General features: G+C 33.2%; 1 protein-coding gene across 1 annotated transcript in view; it reads left to right on the top strand.

Annotated features, from left to right (window-relative positions):
• The window catches only part of LOC130899958 (tribbles homolog 2), an 89,480-nt gene that overhangs the window by 1,879 nt on the left and 65,712 nt on the right, over positions 1–21,889 (top strand). The window contains exons 2-3 of the mRNA XM_057810178.1: positions 181–574; positions 17,424–17,713. Coding sequence (XP_057666161.1) covers positions 272–574; positions 17,424–17,713 — 593 coding nt within the window. The 5' untranslated portion in view covers positions 181–271. The remainder of the gene's footprint in view (positions 1–180; positions 575–17,423; positions 17,714–21,889) is intronic.

Here is a 21,889-nt window from a genome sequence, read left to right as displayed (position 1 = left end):
AAAACGAAGAAATTGTTTCTTAATAACATACAGAGTATCCTATTCGAGAAAGATTTCCACATATAGATGCCTTCAAATTTTCTTATTTTAAATCGACAAATATTTGATTTTCGCGTTATAATTACGTGAAATGTCTTGAAAAACAGTATTCTCAACGAATGTTATTTTTCTTGGTTGCAGGATATTCATCGAACAGTGTAAATCCAAGAAAATCAATTGAAAAACAAAGCTGTCAATTTCGTCTTGTGCGCGTGTGTTAATTCTAATCAAAATGCAAAACGTGCACGTTCAAGAACCGCCGTCGAGCGTTCGTCGCGTAAACGACAAATCGGTAGAAGTGAGTCCATCTAGTGGCGATATAATGAAATTGCGAGTATCGCAACTCCGCGATACGCAATGTCGGGTTCCGAGAGTGACTTCGGATCGTAGAAATGTTCTTCTTGGACCTACTAACGGTGAAAGACTCTTACAGAATTCGATTATCGAAGATAAATATCAATTATTTGAACAAGTTGAAGGTAGCTCGCTTTATCGTTGCGTGGACATCAATACTAAGGAAGAGCTAGTATGTAAGGTAAGTTAAATTAAGTTTTAAACCGAAATATCTCCATGAAAATATTGACTGTGGTCGATTTAAGGTTTATAACGTTTCTAAAATTTTATATTGTACGTAACTGAAGTTCATTAATCAGTTGTTCTAATAATGGAATGGAAAAAGTAATAATTTAGAAAGAGGTCTCAATTTTTGAGATTGATTTTTTGTTTCTTTTTCTACTTTATGTTGAAATATCATTTTGTAGCGGTATAACTTATTCGTATAGGTCTCGAACTGTCTTTGTGCAATAGCACATTTCGAATGCTCCAATTTTTTTGGACGAACTTTAGAAAAAAATATCAAGAACCAGTATTAAATTCAAATTACCAATTTTTGTTAAGATAGCAGCTTTACATCTCGGAAATTTTACCAACAAGAATTCTGGCAAATCTTCTATACGAAAATCCTGTTGGCAACGCCAGAAATATTATATTCAGTTGCTGGTCTAATGTCGTGTTCAAATTTCTCCTTTTCTTTAAGATTTCACTCTGCTATGTTGATTGTTTCTTCTTGTTTTAATTAAATTTTCGTGAATTTTGGTCCAACAAGAATTCTGGCAAATCTTCTATACGAAAATCCTGTTGGCAACGCCAGAAATATAATATTCAGTTGCTGGTCTAATGTCGTGTTCAAATTTCTCCTTTTCTTTAAGATTTCACTCTGCTATGTTGATTGTTTCTTCTTGTTTTAATTAAATTTTCGTGAATTTTGGTCCAACAAGAATTCTGGCAAATCTTCTATACGAAAATCCTGTTGGCAACGCCAGAAATATTATATTCAGTTGCTGGTCTAATGTCGTGTTCAAATTTCTCCTTTTCTTTAAGATTTCACTCTGCTATGTTGATTGTTTCTTCTTGTTTTAATTAAATTTTCGTGAATTTTGGTCCAACAAGAATTCTGGCAAATCTTCTATACGAAAATCCTGTTGGCAACGCCAGAAATATTATATTCAGTTGCTGGTCTAATGTCGTGTTCAAATTTCTCCTTTTCTTTAAGATTTCACTCTGCTATGTTGATTGTTTCTTCTTGTTTTAATTAAATTTTCGTGAATTTTGGTCCAACAAGAATTCTGGCAAATCTTCTATACGAAAATCCTGTTGGCAACGCCAGAAATATAATATTCAGTTGCTGGTCTAATGTCGTGTTCAAATTTCTCCTCTTCTTTAAGATTTCACTCTGCTATGTTGATTGTTTCTTCTTGTTTTCATTGAATTTTCGTGAATTTTGGTCCAACAAGAATTCTGGCAAATCTTCTATACGAAAATCCTGTTGGCAACGCCAGAAATATAATATTCAGTTGCTGGTCTAATGTCGTGTTCAAATTTCTCCTTTTCTTTAAGATTTCACTCTGCTATGTTGATTGTTTCTTCTTGTTTTCATTGAATTTTCGTGAATTTTGGTCCAACAAGAATTCTGGCAAATCTTCTATACGAAAATCCTGTTGGCAGCGCCAGAAATATAATATTCAGTTGCTGGTCTAATGTCGTGTTCAAATTTCTCCTTTTCTTTAAGATTTCACTCTGCTATGTTGATTGTTTCTTCTTGTTTTAATTAAATTTTCGTGAATTTTGGTCCAACAAGAATTCTGGCAAATCTTCTATACGAAAATCCTGTTGGCAACGCCAGAAATATAATATTCAGTTGCTGGTCTAATGTCGTGTTCAAATTTCTCCTTTTCTTTAAGATTTCACTCTGCTATGTTGATTGTTTCTTCTTGTTTTAATTAAATTTTCGTGAATTTTGGTCCAACAAGAATTCTGGCAAATCTTCTATACGAAAATCCTGTTGGCAACGCCAGAAATATAATATTCAGTTGCTGGTCTAATGTCGTGTTCAAATTTCTCCTTTTCTTTAAGATTTCACTCTGCTATGTTGATTGTTTCTTCTTGTTTTAATTAAATTTTCGTGAATTTTGGTCCAACAAGAATTCTGGCAAATCTTCTATACGAAAATCCTGTTGGCAGCGCCAGAAATATAATATTCAGTTGCTGGTCTAATGTCGTGTTCAAATTTCTCCTTTTCTTTAAGATTTCACTCTGCTATGTTGATTGTTTCTTCTTGTTTTAATTAAATTTTCGTGAATTTTGGTCCAACAAGAATTCTGGCAAATCTTCTATACGAAAATCCTGTTGGCAACGCCAGAAATATAATATTCAGTTGCTGGTCTAATGTCGTGTTCAAATTTCTCCTCTTCTTTAAGATTTCACTCTGCTATGTTGATTGTTTCTTCTTGTTTTAATTAAATTTTCGTGAATTTTGGTCCAACAAGAATTCTGGCAAATCTTCTATACGAAAATCCTGTTGGCAGCGCCAGAAATATAATATTCAGTTGCTGGTCTAATGTCGTGTTCAAATTTCTCCTTTTCTTTAAGATTTCACTCTGCTATGTTGATTGTTTCTTCTTGTTTTAATTAAATTTTCGTGAATTTTGGTCCAACAAGAATTCTGGCAAATCTTCTATACGAAAATCCTGTTGGCAGCGCCAGAAATATAATATTCAGTTGCTGGTCTAATGTCGTGTTCAAATTTCTCCTCTTCTTTAAGATTTCACTCAGCTATGTTGATTGTTTCTTCTTGTTTTCATTGAATTTTCGTGAATTTTGGTCCAACAAGAATTCTGGCAAATCTTCTATACGAAAATCCTGTTGGCAACGCCAGAAATATAATATTCAGTTGCTGGTCTAATGTCGTGTTCAAATTTCTCCTTTTCTTTAAGATTTCACTCTGCTATGTTGATTGTTTCTTCTTTAAGTTCTGCTTTAAATTGAATTCGCGTGATTCTAAGTTTTGGTCCCACAATAATTCTCGAAAATCTTCTACACGAAAATTCTTTATTATGAAAATGGTTATCAAAAAAGTTAAGACATATATAGTAAAAGTCTAGAGATCGGTGGCAAAACTTTTATTAGCTATAATTGTACATGAGTTCCAGGAATATCGAGCTTTTCGTTCGGAATTTCACTGTATAAATTTTTTTTAAATTTTATTTCTCTATTTTTGAATCTACGGACTGCTTTCATTATATTCATTATTTTCTATGATTATGTCGTCTAGTTTGTTAGTTGTTGAGCATTTGTACGTCAGTAGTAATTATGTTTTCGCCGCCCTTCTGATCATCCTCTACAGTGCTTTATTAAATGACGTTAAAAAGATGTGATAAATTAAAAAATTAATGTATTCACGTCACCCTTCTTACTTTAGTGAGTAATAGCAAATTTTAATTCGAATAAACTACTTACTATTTAACTACGGACGGATAAAACCGGTTCGTTGGTCAAGGAGATGACCATAAACTGGTCCGACAACCAAAGATTTCGCGTTCCGAGTCTGGGAATGCAACGCTATAAAGTAGGGCCATCCGGTTTGATACTAAGACCTTTGCCCTTTTACTACGAACTAATATATTTCTCGATTAATTCGCATATATTGTGGGAAATTCGGGAGAAAATTGTGAAAATATATGCACCCTATCATCATATACAGGGAATTCTAGACTTATAATAAATGGTATTAGCATATATTGGTATTAAGTATTGAATGTTTTAGAATAATGGGGTTTTATGTATGAAATTGAAGGGGTTTCAGGTAAAAAAAGGCATTTCCATATCTCCTTGGATAGTGAGTGAACAGCTGTCATTTCACCGTATTCCCGTTTTCACCCTTTTTTTCAATTACCAATCATTCACAAATCAAGAATTTGGTATTTTTGTATTTTGAGTTGAAAGATTTAAAATTTTTCTCACATACCGCATTGAAGATTGTTTACCTGTATGATTGATTTGATCCAGTAAAATTATTTTTATATGATAAATGGTTAGTTCGTCATTCGGTTTATAAACGCTAGTTGGTGCATTGGAGAATCGCTTTAACATCGTATTTTCGCATTTATTAATCTTATCAATCAATTTATGACTTTCATAAATTCAAACGATCTAGATCTACGATTGTTACGTACTTTTTATAATTGAATGATTGTCTTGCGTAAATTTAGGGATACGATAAACTCATTTTACGATAACATCGAAAAAAATCTTTAAACTGGCTTCTAAATGAATGAAAATCGTAGGTATACAAACTATTCTTACACAAATACGTGGAATTTCAAAGTAGATATTGAAAATACTCTTTTCTCTATCATATAAAAGAGATTTCTTCCATACAAATTGGAAAATTTCTTGGACAAAAGGAAAAAAACTATTCCCGATAACTACCGTCCGATTGCTTTAGTCCCAGCTTAGTCTGCTAACATCCTGGCCTATGTCATCAACATATGGACTGAAGCTATAGAGAAATATGGAGAATCCAGAGCAATCGCACTGGACATAACGAATGCTTTTGACATGGTTTGGCATTAGAACCTTCTAAATAAATTAAAATCGTACGGTTTGTCTTTCTCACTTATAGACTGATTAAATAGCTTTCTCAAAGACCGATCCATGCAGGTCGCTATCAATGGACACACAGAAAAGTTTTAAGTCAACGCTGGTGTTCCCTAGGAATGCACCTTGTCACCTACTCTCTTCATAGCACACTAGTGTCGCCGGCGAAAACATTCTGGTGTGGGGTGGAAGCATTCTGGTTGAGGTTAATGCAGCAAACACTCAGGCTGCTCTTTTTATAGAGCAAATCATCGCAAATTCGCTTGTTGGGTGTTGAGGTTGGAAGTAATATGTCCTGGCATAGGCACGTGGCCGATTTAACTAAGGCAGTTTCACAAAGCAACAACTTCTCATCCTCTACAAGTCCCAGATTCGTTCGTCTTTGGAATATTGCTCAGACATTTAGAGTTCGGCTTCCAAGCATACCCTGAAGATGCTCGATTCAATACAGAAGAGAGCAGTTTGACTTATAGGCGATCCAGAGTTGACCAGAAACTTGGATTGCTTAGATCATAGGAGAAAGGCCACCGAAATCGAGAAATCGAAAATTTTATAGACTAATCTAATAGTTTCACAATGTCAGTTATCATTTTGATAGGATTGATGATCTGTTCACGTAATCAATTTATCTCCTCATAGAAATATTGCAAAAGTTACAATTTCAAGTATGTTGATGAGCAAGTAGATATTAAATATCAATATTTGAACAAGATGAAACGTTCCAAAATACAAATTACACTTTTATGTGAAAATATTGTTTATCAAATATTTATTTACGTATTTTTGTTGCAATATTTACTTAAAAATATCGAGCCTTTTGTAGAAGCTACTGTACGAGGAATATCACAAATGTGTTGGTTGAACGAGCTCAAAAAGCTCGTCGGACCAAAATTACTTGCGACAAAATGTGACTAGTAAAAATTTTCAATTATGGAATAAATAAAATTTTAATAATGATGATTCAGAAATCTGTCCGTTTAATATTTTGTTTGTGACTGGCACTCGTTTTATGGCTCCAGAAAATCGAAAAATCATCCGATTTCGGCGAACTTTTTTTAAAATCTTCGTTTTTTCGGCGGATTTATGAAAAAAATATGGGAATAAAAAAAATTAAAACTTATATTGGTTAGGTTAGGAGGGTTGTGCTAAAAATTCAGAACAAATGTTCAAAAATTTTCAATTTTTCAAAGTTTATTTTTAATATTGTGCACTTGATTACAATAAGTGATTTTAAAAATGTTTTTGTTTAAATAAAATTAATGATTACTTAATAAAAAAGGTACAGATGATTATACGTGAGAAAACGTCAATTTGAAGAGAAATTTTTACTATTTTTAATTGCAAAAACATGATAAATCAACATTTTTGTATAATTTTTTTTTTCAATTTGTTCGTTATTTGTGTAGATTATGAAAAAAAAATGTAACAACTTCATTTGGTTGTTTGGAAAAAAGTTATCAACAATTATACGTGATTGAGTGCATTTTCATGAATATTCTGAGCCCTGAAATCAATGTAAGTTTTCATTTTTTGTATTGTCTCAATTTTTTTCGTAAATTCGCCGTAAAAACGAAGATTTAAAAAAAAAATTCATCAAAATCTGAAGATTTTTCGAGTTTCTAGGGCCAAAAAACGAGGGGACTTCGAAAGTATTAAATTACTCGATAAAAGGCAAGTTTCCAAATTTCGTGAAACAAAATTTTTATAAAAAACAAAAATAGAAAACTAAAAACTAGTTTTTTGAATTTTTCTCATAAATTTTGAGGTTATATTACCTACAACTTTGCCATGTGACTTTTTTCAATAGGACTTTTTTACTCTCAAAAACTCGCTCCATTTCCCGTCACTTATTATATTCTTCTCATTTTCCAATGAATTTCATCCTACTATTATTGATTTTTATTTAAAAACTTATCGACCTTTGTCTATATTTCATGTGATGTACATCCGCCTTGTTCTCCAGATTTAACTTCCAGTAATTTTACCTCTTCATCGAATAGATATGAACGACCAACTAAATTTAAATCAAATGAATGGAATGTAATTCAATCACTAGTAGTGGTGCTTAAATTTTTTTGTAACCTTGTTATGTTTCAACTGGATCCATATTCCCAGACCTTCAAGTTCACCTTAAAGCAACGTATTTCCTATGTTAAAAAAAAACAACCGTGAGTCAAGTGAATTTTTTAATACAAAAACACGATGAAGGTTAATGTAAATCCACTAAATCCAAACAAAAATATAAAATATCCGGTTTAAGATATTTTAATAACATAAATATTTGCGTCGAAACGTGATGCAAATTTCCGTAAATTTGAGTTAACATACTAGTGACGGTGTCACCTTGCCAAAGAAAAAAAAATCAAAATAATAATACAAGTAGGTACTTTACATCTCCTCGCAACGTGATATTGAATATCATTTACGATGTAGATGTGAGGTAAATTGTCAAACGAGTTAGTTTACAGCTTTTGTATTTACGAGCATTCAAAATTTGTTTTATTCTGGTATGTTGAAGAACTAGCAATAGTTATTATTTATATGTTTTTTACTAGATTTACTTTTATGTATTTTAATTGGCGTCGTACTTATTACATTCTTTTACAAACTTTACTTCTTTGTTAGAGAGTGAATTAACTACACTGACGACGCTAGCTTTGTACACATTTCGCTACATCAAAAGCAACCAAAATATTTGTGGTATATTGAAATGAATTGCTCTACAGAGAATTCAAAATATATCTACAAGATCTACACAATTATATAAAAAAATACGAACGTAGGTATTTCAATTTTTTGTTTTTTGTTAACAGCATTAATTAAAAAGACAGATACTATCTTACTTCATCATGATATTCATCCATTTCTTTCTTCTGCAGTCACACGGATGACTTTCGTATTACTTGAGGAATTCTTGTAACATCTCGTCGCTTCAGATGTTTGTATGAATCCGATTAAATCGATTTCTCGAACTGTTGATGGTACTCGTACGCAGTTTGTACAGTATGCTATCATCAATTGGAATTTATAGTCAAAATGCTTACACAAAATTTTGCTTTAGACCCACCATGCTTACCATAGAGTTCATACAAGTTTCTCGTTAGGTGTTAATGAAAACCTAAGGAATGACAGGCATCTATAACAAGTAGCGGGCACATCAACGCTTCCAAATACATATACAGGGTGTTTCAAAAAAAAAGAAAATTCCGTTTCTAGGATAGAACAAATTTAGTTGATCAAAATTCAACAGTTAGGCCGGGCGCAAGTTAAGACGTAGTCAACACAACGTGCAGGGCAGCACAGTTTCTGTAACTCTTGTTGTCTAATGGGACCGCGCGAATTGAGAGGGAGGGCAGTACTTCGCCGGACGTGGCCAATGTGGCTCTAGTGAATGTCACACAGAAATTGCGTCACACTCGCACAGTTGTTTAGGGAAAATGGAATGGAATGAAAGTATTGTTAAGAGCTCGTCATCAGAATTCGACTCAGAGCTCAAATTAAAGTGATCCATGTTTAAAAAGGAGAAAACACCTTCGTCGAAATGCAGCAGTGAACTGGTGTCTTAATATGCGGAGTCAACTGCTCCAAACAGTTTCCTCGAGATGCCTTCCCTTTCGCTGTGCTGCCCTGCACGTATTCACTGCATTTCAACTTGCGCTTACTAGCGTAAGGAATGGGAAAGGACAAACAAATACGTCTTCTTCAAGTACTTGGAGGATACCTAAACAGCAACAGCTACATCTTTATCATTACAGACAAGTCCAAGAGCTCTTGCAAGAAAGGACAGCCCTCAATCTAAATTGTTTAAAATGTATTCTTTTCACGGAGTTAATGGTGTTAATGTTTGGGCAGCAACTCGAGGTAACAAATTAAAAGGTTGTCACTTTCTATCTGGAAATTTAAATGGTGATATGTACCTGAATTTTTTAAGTAATCACTTATACGAGATACTAGAAGATTTAACGCTAAACGAGCGAAGATCTCTATTTTTTTTGCATGATGGAGCTCCATCGCACTTTGATAGAAGGTGTCGTAATTGGTTGAGTAACCATTGTCCGAATCGATTGATTGATAGAGGTGCAGAAGCTCCGATTCATAGGCCTCGTCGGTCACACGTTTTTAATCCCTTAGATTATACAGTTTTGGTCGTATCTTCAAGAAAAAGTTTATGCTACAGAGGTAAATTCACCTCAAGAATTCAACCTCACTTTAATGACCTCATAGCTGACTCCCAACTGTTAAGATTGGATTCGTTAAAAAATTATAGACCTCTGCATTCGTGAAAACGGAGGATATTTTGAACACCTACTCTGATTGAACTCTATCTTATATCATTAGTTTTTTTTAAATTTTTATCTTGTGATTTTTTGTTTAATTAATACATTTATCGTTACTTCATACCAGTATCGGTTATTACTTCATAATTATCAAATCAAAATATTCCTAAAAACGGTACATAGTATCGAGTTTTATCAAGAGTACCATTTTGGTACATATAAATTAAATTATGTTTAAGTTCACTCGAAATCTTGCTTAATAAATCTAGTATTTTAAAAAGTTATGTTCAATACTACTTGGTACGTGTAACTAGCGCCCTCTATGAGAGTCAGACATAACAACAAATTCATTGGATGTATCAGCTTTCAAAACATATTCGTATAAAACTAGCTTTTACCCGCGGCTTCGCTCGCATGGAATCCATTAAATAAGTATCAGAAATCATTATAATAGAAAAGAACGAACTCTGTAGCTATATTAGAACCTGAGATATAGATATTTGAATGTAGAAAAATTGCCAAAAACCTACAAAAATCCATAACTCCACATTGAATGTCCGCGCCTAGCTCCTCTCCAACTCAACCGATTTAAGTGTTCAAAAACTAAAAAGAAAGAAGGTATTTCAGCGAATGTTCTTAAACCAAAACTAAGTCTCTAGCTGTATTAGAACCTGAGATATAGATCTTTGAATGTAGAAAACTTGCCAAAAACCTACAAACCATAACTCCACATTCAATGTTCGCGCCTAGCTTCACTCCAACTCAACCGATTTAAGTGTTAAAAAACTCAAAAGAAAGAGGATATTTCAGCGAATGTTCTTAAACCAAAACGAACTCTGTAGCTATATTAGAACCTGAGATATAGATATTTGAATGTAGAAAAATTGCCAAAAACCTACAAAAATCCATAACTCCACATTGAATGTCCGCGCCTAGCTCCGCTCCAACTCAACCGATTTAAGTGTTTAAAAAGCTCAAAAGAAAGTAGGTGTTTCAGCGAATGTTCTTAAACCAAAACGAACTCTGTAGCTATATTAGAACCTGAGATATAGATATTTGAATGTAGAAAAATTGCCAAAAACCTACAAAAATCCATAACTCCACATTGAATGTCCGCGCCTAGCTCCTCTCCAACTCAACCGATTTAAGTGTTCAAAAACTAAAAAGAAAGAAGGTATTTCAGCGAATGTTCTTAAACCAAAACTAAGTCTCTAGCTGTATTAGAACCTGAGATATAGATCTTTGAATGTAGAAAACTTGCCAAAAACCTACAAACCATAACTCCACATTGAATGTTCGCGCCTAGCTTCACTCCAACTCAACCGATTTAAGTGTTAAAAAACTCAAAAGAAAGAGGATATTTCAGCGAATGTTCTTAAACCAAAACGAACTCTGTAGCTATATTAGAACCTGAGATATAGATATTTGAATGTAGAAAAATTGCCAAAAACCTACAGAAATCCATAACTCCACATTGAATGTCCGCGCCTAGCTCCTCTCCAACTCAACCGATTTAAGTGTTCAAAAACTCAAAAGAAAGTAGGTGTTTCAGCGAATGTTCTTAAACCAAAACGAACTCTGTAGCTATATTAGAACCTGAGATATAGATATTTGAATGTAGAAAAATTGCCAAAAACCTACAAAAATCCATAACTCCACATTGAATGTCCGCGCCTAGCTCCTCTCCAACTCAACCGATTTAAGTGTTCAAAAACTCAAAAGAAAGAAGGTGTTTCAGCGAATGTTCTTAAACCAAAACGAACTCTGTAGCTATATTAGAACCTGAGATATAGATATTTGAATGTAGAAAAATTGCCAAAAACCTACAAAAATCCATAACTCCACATTGAATGTCCGCGCCTAGCTCCTCTCCAACTCAACCGATTTAAGTGTTCAAAAACTCAAAAGAAAGAAGGTGTTTCAGCGAATGTTCTTAAACCAAAACGAAGTCTCTATCTTGAACAGAACCTGAGTTATTGAGGATAGAACGTGTGTATGTGAAAAACTCCCATAAGTAATGTACAGGGGGAAATCGCATTTGAGTATAACTTGAGAATGGTGAAAATTAGATGAAATCCGATGGTTGTTGGCTGATCTGTGCATCAATACCTTTTATTGAAAAAAAAAAAATTAAGCAAATCGATTGGGTAGAACGCCTGAACGGACTCGGAATGGAAATCATCAATTTTTTTAATATATAAGATTTAAAAAAAATGGGTTTTTGTGTTACGAAAATTTTTTTACTGAGTAAATATTTTTCAGCTTTCTATCTATACTAGAGACGGGATCACCTTTTTTGAAACACCCTGTATGTAACTGTAGAACTTTTACTACAACATTTCCAGCGTTTTTTAGTTTGGATAACTAATAAACACAATTGAAAATATTTTATTTTCCGGGTCCTCCTTAAGTTTTTCGATCACATTTTCTAGATCTCTCATATTTTTGTATACTAGTTCAGCCTAGGTAGATATAAAGATAGTGATCCATTTGCAAATACTCTTTTAGAACTTAAATTTGGGTACATCAACATCCTATGGAATTGTTAGGTTATTGTTAAGACTTGCTTGAAAGCCAGCGATCCCAGGAATACTTTCCACTTCTGCAGAACATCCATGGGCCATGGAAAAAAATTACCCAGACAGTTAAGACAGACGAGGTCTCTCCATTTTAGTAATAGTAAAAATTTGTTGTATGCAAATAACATAGGCTCCATAGATCCCATGGATTTTTGGTTTTTTTCGTAATGGTGTGAGTTGTCTATATACTTTTTTGTCTAGGAATCAATTCTGAATGTATATTCTCACTTTCATTAAATTGTTAATATTCAATAATTCCAAGTAATAAGTTGATATTTTAATTTCCAATTCTTGTATTGATGGCGTTTTAATCTCATTTCAAAATATCGCGTTGTTTCTCCTATATAAACAGCATCAGAATTATTGCAAGCAACTTCATGTGGTCCTTTTTAGTTACCATTTACTATTTATAATATTTGTTTATGGTTTTTTTATATAATGTATTCTTCATTTCCCCATTTTTTAAAGAAATATAATATCTAATACTTAGTATACATAAGTATTGATTGTATTAATATTTAATCCTATAAATCACGTTGCTCAATATCAATGATGTAACCGTATACAAGGTGAAGTACTTTTATTGTCTATTGACTCGATTACAAGGAGAATTTAGTGGTTCAGGAATAAACATGATTTCACCATATAATTCTATACGAGGGCATCGCTGTAAGTGAATAATTTACCTGCAAAATCAATCTAATTAAATAATATGAATAAAAAATGAGAATTAGTATGATGTACCAACGTTTTGTTCGAAATTGAGTCACAGTAAATTTTTTTACGTAACTGTAATTTTACTAATAATGAAATATTTCATGAATAAATTTGACGCCTACGTCTCTGATTGGAAAATTATTATTTTGAAATAGGTAAACATAATTAAACGCTACGCCCTGTGTGAATATATCGTAAATTCTTGAAATATCTAATTGTTAAGACAGCATGCAAATGTTTTCGTGAAGTGGCAATACCAGAATCGACACGAGTTTTCTGACATTTCCTTCGCTATTGTTTATATTTCTAATATCAAAAGGTGGCAAGGTTATTATTGCATACATCAATTATTTTATAGTTATAAATTAGGAGTTTCGAATCAACCAATATACAAATTGATTGGCAAATCAAAAATTTTACGTAATATTTAGTCTTATGTATTAAGACACACACATTTGAGAATTACTAATGTAACGTTTCGAGAATGTCACGTGAATGTTTTTTTTTGCAATATTACTGATGGCTGGATATGATTCTAAGATGTCGAGAAAAAAATATAGAAGAAAAGCAACTGAATTTTTTTTTATTAGTTACGAGGTGTGATAAAAAAATAGTGCTACGAAAGTTCACGAATTGTGAACTTGGTAGTAATTTAGTCAATTTTGCTGATTAAAATCGTTCATTAAGCTATTAAATTATACCGTTGGGCCATTATTCATAAACCACAAGAACCACATTTCTCCCTTGAGTGGAAAACAAAAATATTTGTTTCTCTAATAGCCTCGCTTAATTTAAATACACCTATCATTAATTCACCTTACGAATAAAGTACATAAACTTTATCTTCCACCCTCCTACCATCTTTTAACGCTATACTCATTTGTCACCCTTCAAAAGAACCATTATTAAAAGCCCCTGGGAAAATTTTCTTGCAGTTTCAGCAAACTCGTAGGGAGTCTTACAATAAAATAGGTAAATAACCCTTTGATTCACCCACCCTATCTTGTAAGAAGACTGCGTGAGCTTATATTATTATTTCGTATAATAAATACATTGGGGTGAGTAAATTATTTGTTAGCTTGGTAAAATGATTTTTTTTATGAGGGAATACCGTGGGAGAGATAATAATGAAACACGCGATTTCGAAATATTTCCGAAAAATAATATTTCCAATACATTGCGCGGTTCGACTCGTTCATTTAGTTCTTTTGTTCGATATATTCCACTCTGTATACTAATGTGAACTAAATCCACTTTTCTTGCGTAATTTTCGTTTCATTATAAATTCAACGGTATTGTGACATTTTCTCTGTTAGCTGCAACATATTCTTTTTTTTTTTTCAATTCACTCCTACTGACAATATAATTAATATTGAAATTTAAAATGCCTCTATAGATTTCTCGGAATAACGCCCGTTAAACGAAACGACCGAATAATTTCAAAAGCAAACTATGATCTAATAATACATTTGTTGTTACGTTATTTAGTATTAGTAAACCTTATATGGCAACATCTCGAGCCGTACCTAGCTACATAGGCGTGTAAATACAAATATTTATAAAGGATAATATCCTTACGAATTTAGTTAGTTACAAGTATCAATATTTGCAAGTAGCTTTATTAATACGAGACTGGTCCAAGAGGTACCTTGCCCAACAAAGAAAATAAAAAAATTTTGGAACAAAATATATTTATGTTTCAACGTAATGTCATCTTTAACCACCGAGCCAATTTTTCAAGTCTGGGAGCAGAAAATAATCCGGAGGGGCTAAATCTGGTGAATCGGATGCATAAAGTACCAATTCAAACTTTAATTCTTCAAATTTGGCCATTGCAATAATGTGCGATGTAACATTTTCTTTTTAGCCAAATGCGGCCGTTTTTGCTTGATTTCTTCGGTCAAACGGTGCAATAAATCCTCATAATACTCGTCGCTGATAGTTTTTCTTTTTTCAAGATAGTCAATGAAAATTATCCCGCATACATACCAAGAGTCTGTAGATGGAACGGTCTTTGTCTTCTTTGGACACGGTTCTCCCTTTTCAATCCATTATTTTAATTCTCTAAGTGATGGACCCACGATGGTTATGAAACGGCTTAAAAATTCGGCTTTATTTATGTGAAACATTGCCAAACACTCGATGGAAACAAACACTTTTTGAAATGCCTACTATATCTGCTAGCTTGCCCACTTCCAGTCGACGATCATCCAGCACCGCTTTGTGGATTTTCTTTAACATTTCTGGAGTCGTCACCTCATTTGGTCAATCACTGTGTGGCTGGTCTTAGCAAATCGTACGGCCTCGTTTAAACTCTGCATCCCGATATATTACTGTTTATAACCAAGGACCATCCTCGTACAATAGAAAGAGGATTCTAATTGACTTTTCAGATTTTGACAGCACGATAAAACAGTTAGCTTCCGTCGTGTTTTTTATGTCATCTGTCAAAATTTTACAGTAAATTGAGGATTAGTTTCAATTATTATATAAAGAAACTGTGTTTTTCTTCAACTTTCTACGTCTTACATCTTTTTAAATGTTTGTTTCTTGATAAATTTTAAAGCTAATTTTATATCAAAAGAGACTTGATATCGAAAAAATTGAAAAATTCACTTTCACAACAAACCGTTTCCGTTTTCTTTACTAAGTTGGCATTTCTGGAATTACTACCACTATAACAACATAACAATTACACTGTCTTACTCGCGTTTCTATAACCAAGTTATCGTCTTCAGGTATCCTTCGTATATGTAAAAAAAATATTTTCAATAAATTTAATTTCATAAGGGAAGTTAGAAAATTAATATATGAGTATGTCAGAACATTTGAAAGGTGTAAAAATTTCAAAAGTAGGTACTCAGATTTCAGATATAAAATCGTCTTGAATCACTTTTGCAGTAGAAATTCATATATTTGCATTAAACGGTTAAAATTTTCAGCTCAACATGACATGACAACGTTATTTACACACAGACACCTCAATATTCGGAAAATAGATTAAAAAGTCAACAAAACGATAAAAATTAATCAACTATGAAATATAAAAAACACAAATTTTTTATATGGTTCACGTACATAAGAACGAGAAAGTTGTTAATAATAAATTTCGATGAAACTATGAATAATTTGAGAGCTGCTATTTTTAAGATATAATAACCTAACAAAAATTGTTTAGTGTGATTGAAAATAGATTTTTATTTAGATATTCATGTTGTAGTCGATCTATTGATTAATATAATTATGAAAATTGTCGATGTCAAATCATATTTTGATAAAGACTGCAATAGATCGAAAAAAGTCAAGATTTTATCTGTTTTTTAAAAAAAGTTCAATTAATAAGACCTAAAATCGTTTGTTTATATATTTATAAAAGTCAAAGACCCATTTGGAGATGTCTGGTCAGACGCCCTGAGGCCCCTGAGGATAAAGAAATACTGCCAAGCGATGACGATGCTACAGAGACAAGGTGCACTGAAAATCGCTCCTACCGGACTGTCTCTCTGTATACGCTGTCCTAGTTGTGGCGAGTATAATCCCCGTGGACCTCCGGTTTTCCACCGTAAGAAGATATACAGAAGGAGATCAGATATAACAAGGCAGGATGCGGCAACTATCGAACGCGCTAGAATCAGGTGAATGGACGCGACGACTAATAAAAGACTTTAGAGTGTGGACTGAAAGGAAATTCGGAGAGATAAGTTCAGCGGTATCTTCACACAATGAGACAAGTACAAACACCCGAGTGTACATATTATGAACACGACTCAGATGATGTTCCTTGCGTGAGGAGCTTAAAAGGGGAAGTAGAGAAGACTGTTGGGCCTAAACTCAGATAACATCGTCCAGGTGATGCTGCACAAGGTAAAATGCTGCTAGTTACACAGAAAGAATTCTTGGGCAAAACGCCCACCAGAAGGAATATCACCATAGTTCCTGGTTGGACAGAGATAACAGAAGATGGCGGTTTAGTGAGTAGGCTACGAGAGTTCCACATATCCATCAGCTCTCCTGGTGGAATCCGTTACTAGGATTCCGCATGTTTTTAATAAAAAATTTAGATTTATAATGAAAAATTCCGTACATCAAAAATGTACGTTTAAAAAAAAAGTCGTGATCGTAATGAGTTTAATATTTATTCTTTTGCAGAAATTAACGCATGACTTATCAGCAAATACGTGTTTCAAGTATGAATGCCGAACGGTAATAACTGTTTAATTGAATAAATAAAAAAGTTGGATCGGTGCAGATCGCATTAATATACGGAGTGTGCGGAGTAACCTTTACCTCAAGGTTTTTTTACTATTTTGATATCAAGGTGATTTTTCATATTTGATTTATTTGACCGAACAGGTGAATCTGGTTTGTTATATAAATATACCGAGATGTTATTCAATATCTGTTCAACGATGCATTAAAATATTTATACAAAAATAACAAATAACTTTTAATGTCATCGTGATATATATGAACAGATATGAAAATTAATTTTCTCGATAACATCGTAGCAACGAGATATTTTTATTATTTATAAATTATAAATCAGTTAAAAAATTATATTTTGATTATTCGCGAAATAAAAAAATCTTGTTTGGACCAAATGGACCAAAATTTATCTGACTAGAAAGAAATATTCCTGCGTGTGCAAAAATAAAATTGGTCTATAAAAGAAACCTTGTAAAATCAGTCAAAAACCACTCAAAACATTGGTATAAAAAAGTCGTTTTTGATTTGCAAGATTTTGGCCTTCCTGAATATCCACATCTAGATTTAGCGACACTTCTGGATCTATCCTCAAAATATGTTTTAAGTAAAATAATTTACTGTATTTTTTAATGACACCTCACTTGGTATTTGAATATTTTTTTTGTTACAGATTGTATCGAGAGAAAATCATTCTTTAGTATCGGCCCATTACAAATTAGATTTTCATCCGAGGATTTCTTCGATCCATGAATTGATTGCTAGGAATCGTTATTTATACCTGGTGTTTCCTAAGGCTCACGGCGATCTACATTCCTACGTAAGAACGAGGAAACGTCTACGAGAATCCGAAGCTAGAAGGTTATTCAAGCAAATCGCGGAAACCGTTCAAGTTTGTCACGAAAACGGAATTGTTCTTAGGGATTTGAAGCTGAGGAAATTTGTGTTTGCTGATCAACAACGGTGAGTTTTTTTTATTTGCTTACGTCTTATATTGGTACAACCTTTTTTATTTTCATATGAAGTTTGAGCCTCATATATCAATTAATGTGTGTTTGCCAGCGATTCGGAAAGTTAAACAATGAGTTAGATTGAAATTTTGTGTTTCCTATAGAATTCCAGTTACATATCAATAAAAATGTTTCCAAAGTGTTTTGGGGAGTCTACTTTTTTCGCGTATGTAAAAATTTGAGTGGCACAAACAATTTAGTGACTCATGTGAGTCGTTCACTTCTGTTATCGTTGAAAACATGAAAAAGTTTAGGAGATGGTGTTCAAAAATCATCGTGTCGGTATTCGAGAGATAGTAGAGGCTCTCATTATCTCTTATTGATCGATTTGACATGTATGAAGCGTACTACTACTACTGATCGTACCAAAAAACCTGAATCTTGAGTAGAGGTTGCAAAAATATGCTTAACAACGTAGTTGAAGACCCCACATTAATCAAATCTTATTGACTGGTGATAAGACGTCGGTTTACGAACATGACATCGAAACTGCTCAATAATCTAACCAATGATGCTACAAAAATGAGCCGAATCCGTAAAAACCGCGTCAAAATCGGTTAAAATTCAAGATTCGTTCGTTATCTTCGATTGCCGTGGTGTGGTTCACCAAGAATTCGTTCCAGGGGGTCAGACGGTCAATAAAGAGTACTACCAAACCGTTTTGAAGAAAATTTATGGATTTTGGCCAAACACGAAACGGGAATCATCGCTCAGCTACCGTATTCGCCTGATTTGGCTTATTCTTCTTTCCAAAACTTAAAAATTTGATAACAAGGTATTTTCGATTGTATATTATAACTTTTTAACATATTAGAAACTTACTGCAAAAAAACAAATTCTTACTTTGACACTATCTTTCACTGAATTTACTTTACTTTATTAACTAGAAACAAAAAACTCATCGAAACGTCCGAGGAACGTGCTGTTATTGAATTGATTATTTTACCTGCTAACCCCAACCTGCAACATGTAGAAAAGACATTTAACAGAAAAGCAAATGCTAAGGAATGCTACTAGGTGATACTAGTAGGTGAAGCTGCTACGAGTCAAAGTGTCATTAGACAACTTCGGCAAAGATATAAGACATAAGAAGACATTTGTATAAAGTCTCGAGCAGTCATAAATGCTCTGGGAGTGTACGAAGAGCTGTAGTTCTACGGTCTAAGATCGCGCAGCAAGGCTAGTTTTGTCTCGAGAACACAAAAACTGGACTAGAAATGAATGGTCAAGGATATTTATTGACGAATCAATGATTCCATCCACATAGTAGACGAGAAATATTATGGAGGTTTATAATGACTGTCCTGGTCCTCGCGACAAATATTTAATAATCAATGGAGTAGTCGCCAGGACCTCCCGTAAGTGGGTCATCTTCTAATGATTATCGTCACCAGCTAAACAACTTAAACCAATTTTTAATTGTTGAAAATGATGGACACGAGTAACCTCCATTCAGATTTTGTTGGTGTTAATCCTTATTTCGTCAAAAATTTTATAACAGCGCGAAACTCAAATTGAGACATTTTTCAAAACAACTTTAGTGAGTGGTCGTTCCAGCTCAACTATGATAAACTAGATCGAAGCAGCAAGTTGAAACTTTGTGTAAAGCTTGTTGAGACTTGTCGCTGACGGGTGCATTAAAAATTTGACGAAAGCACTCTATTTATTATATGAGACCAAAAACTCATGGATCGGACTAAATATATCTAAAAACAAACTCATGTAGGTATTTCCCTTTGTTCTGCCAAAGTCATCACACAAATAGACGAGTTGATGATATCAGTTGACATTGTTTTCGAATGTTTCAGACACTCCCGGAATTTATAGACATACTTGGCAACGTTGCATGTTATTTTCCCAATAATACTATTGTTTATGACCCTAGAAATCTTCAATAAAAGATGATATATTATTCTTGAGGCTTGATACGTTTCTCAATGTATTTCTTTTCAAGGATTATTATGATGTTTTTCTACTTTATTTATACGATTTCTATTCTATACACTACACTCAATAAATTATATAATTCACTTATCACTATCACTTAAGTAAATTGTTACTTTCTATTTAGGTCTGTCCACTACAACTATTTATTATAAACTAACTAATCTGCGCTGTACAAACTCCTTATATATCCTAAAAGAAATTCTCCAAAGTTCTAGAAAACAAAACAAACAAAACAAATGAATAAATAGACATAGAAAAAAGTGCAAAAGAAACAATGTAAATAAACCACCTGCTATAATAGAAATTACATCAATAAAAACAAACATCATAGGCGCCGCGCCTTCGCAGAACTTTGGAATTCCACTAAAGATAGACAGGACCGGCTCTAGGGCGGAGACGAGTACTACTTTTTTTCTAGTTTGTGACATAATTCGAATTGATTGTACGCCCCATGAGCATTCAAAGAAAAACTGAAAATAACGTGCTTGTTTTTAAAAATATCGATATGTGTGTTTTATACAAATGATTAAATATTAAAATTTCATTTTTCCTTTCAAAAATTTCATCAATAAAACTAAACAAATTTCGGTTGGATAATCTCCTCGGAGCAATTTAATCTTTTAGTTTCATGTTCCAATCTCAATACATTTACTATTACAAAATCAAGTGTACACACTTGACGCATGTAATGCAACGTAATATATTGCGGCAAAACTCTTTGAGAAACACAATTTCCCAACGCCAAGAGAGAAAAAGAAACAGAAACAGAACGAGACAAGACTGGTATCGAAAGAACAAGCGGTTATTGGGAAATCGATAATGATAGGCGAGTCAAATATAAACAGGAATGTATTAAGCCCGAAACAAATTATTTTGCGGCGAATTTTTCATTTATCCCGAATTGTTTCGGGCTTTAAACTCGCAACGGATTTGTACTAGGTATTAATTAAAAAAAGGGTCAACAAAATATTTGTGTTATTGAATCAGTGGCCGTTCAATTATGATTAACCACAATAAATATTATTGTTGACAAATAACTTTTTGTTGTTCTGAAATTTTTCAAGAGAACCATTAAATTCCAGGTATGTAGCTTAAATTATAGAAAATTAGTTTTTGTACGCCATTATAAACTTAATTATAGTTAATCTAATTGAAAAGTGAATTTTTCAAAATGTGAAAAAATCCAGTCAAAAGATTTCCTTGTATGGTCCGCTACTGGTTCTGGCAAGGATAATCGTGCAAATTTATGAAATTATTGTATTATTATCGATCATTAATAAATGTGTAGACTTTTGAATTAATCCAACGTTTAGATTTAGAAATAGTTTTTGATTTATTCTTATAATTGCTTCAATTAAAATTTTCTCCTTCAGATAAGAAATACACTTGAACTCACAATTTTCTTAAAATTCTTCTCCCTACACCAGGAGCATTTCGGATCGTCCATGATACCTAAATCATGGAGATGGGATCTTCGATGATCGTGTCCGCTTAGAAGGCTGGTTACCAGTTGTATTCATGCCTGTTTAAGTGGAGCAGTAATAGCTAAACCAAGAATCATTTCTGGTTTCTCCATTGGTTGATTTTTCTGATCTCCATTTGGCGAGCGAATCAGGCTCGTCGTGCCTCTTATTACTTGAGTGTCAACGGGCACCCAAACGAACCAGACGTGGCAGCCATTTCATGATTGAGATCACTATGGCGTCGACTTAGTATCCAGTATTCATCCAGGTAGTTTCATTGCTCGATGGAATCGGTTATCATCCATCAAAACTTTTCGACGTTCATTTGCAACCTGCATATGGATTTGTAGATTTGCACATGGCCAGTAACTCGTACAGCGTACAAATCGTTGAGTGAATATGTTAGGTTCAACCATCAAGGTGTAGGTATATCTAGTGAAGGATCTTCGATGGAAAGACTATGGATAACCTTTTTTATTTTGATACAATTTTATTGTTGTTGTTGCGACTTCTGATGAAAAGGAGGAACTCGTTATTTTGGATTAATCTTCAGCACTAGAAATTATGGTTCAACGTCAATCATGCAAATATCACGCATTTATTAAAATAATGAATTTAGGTTTGGGTAATATGGTGGCCACTCCAAAATATTCACATTTTGGCTTGAATTTAATAATTTTGTGTAACCTTAGCATTTATTCCTCTGATGATATAACTAC

Source organism: Diorhabda carinulata, chromosome 12 (assembly GCF_026250575.1).
Source record: "Diorhabda carinulata isolate Delta chromosome 12, icDioCari1.1, whole genome shotgun sequence".
NCBI lineage: Eukaryota > Metazoa > Arthropoda > Insecta > Coleoptera > Chrysomelidae > Diorhabda > Diorhabda carinulata.
This window is presented reverse-complemented; position numbering and strand designations above follow the sequence as displayed.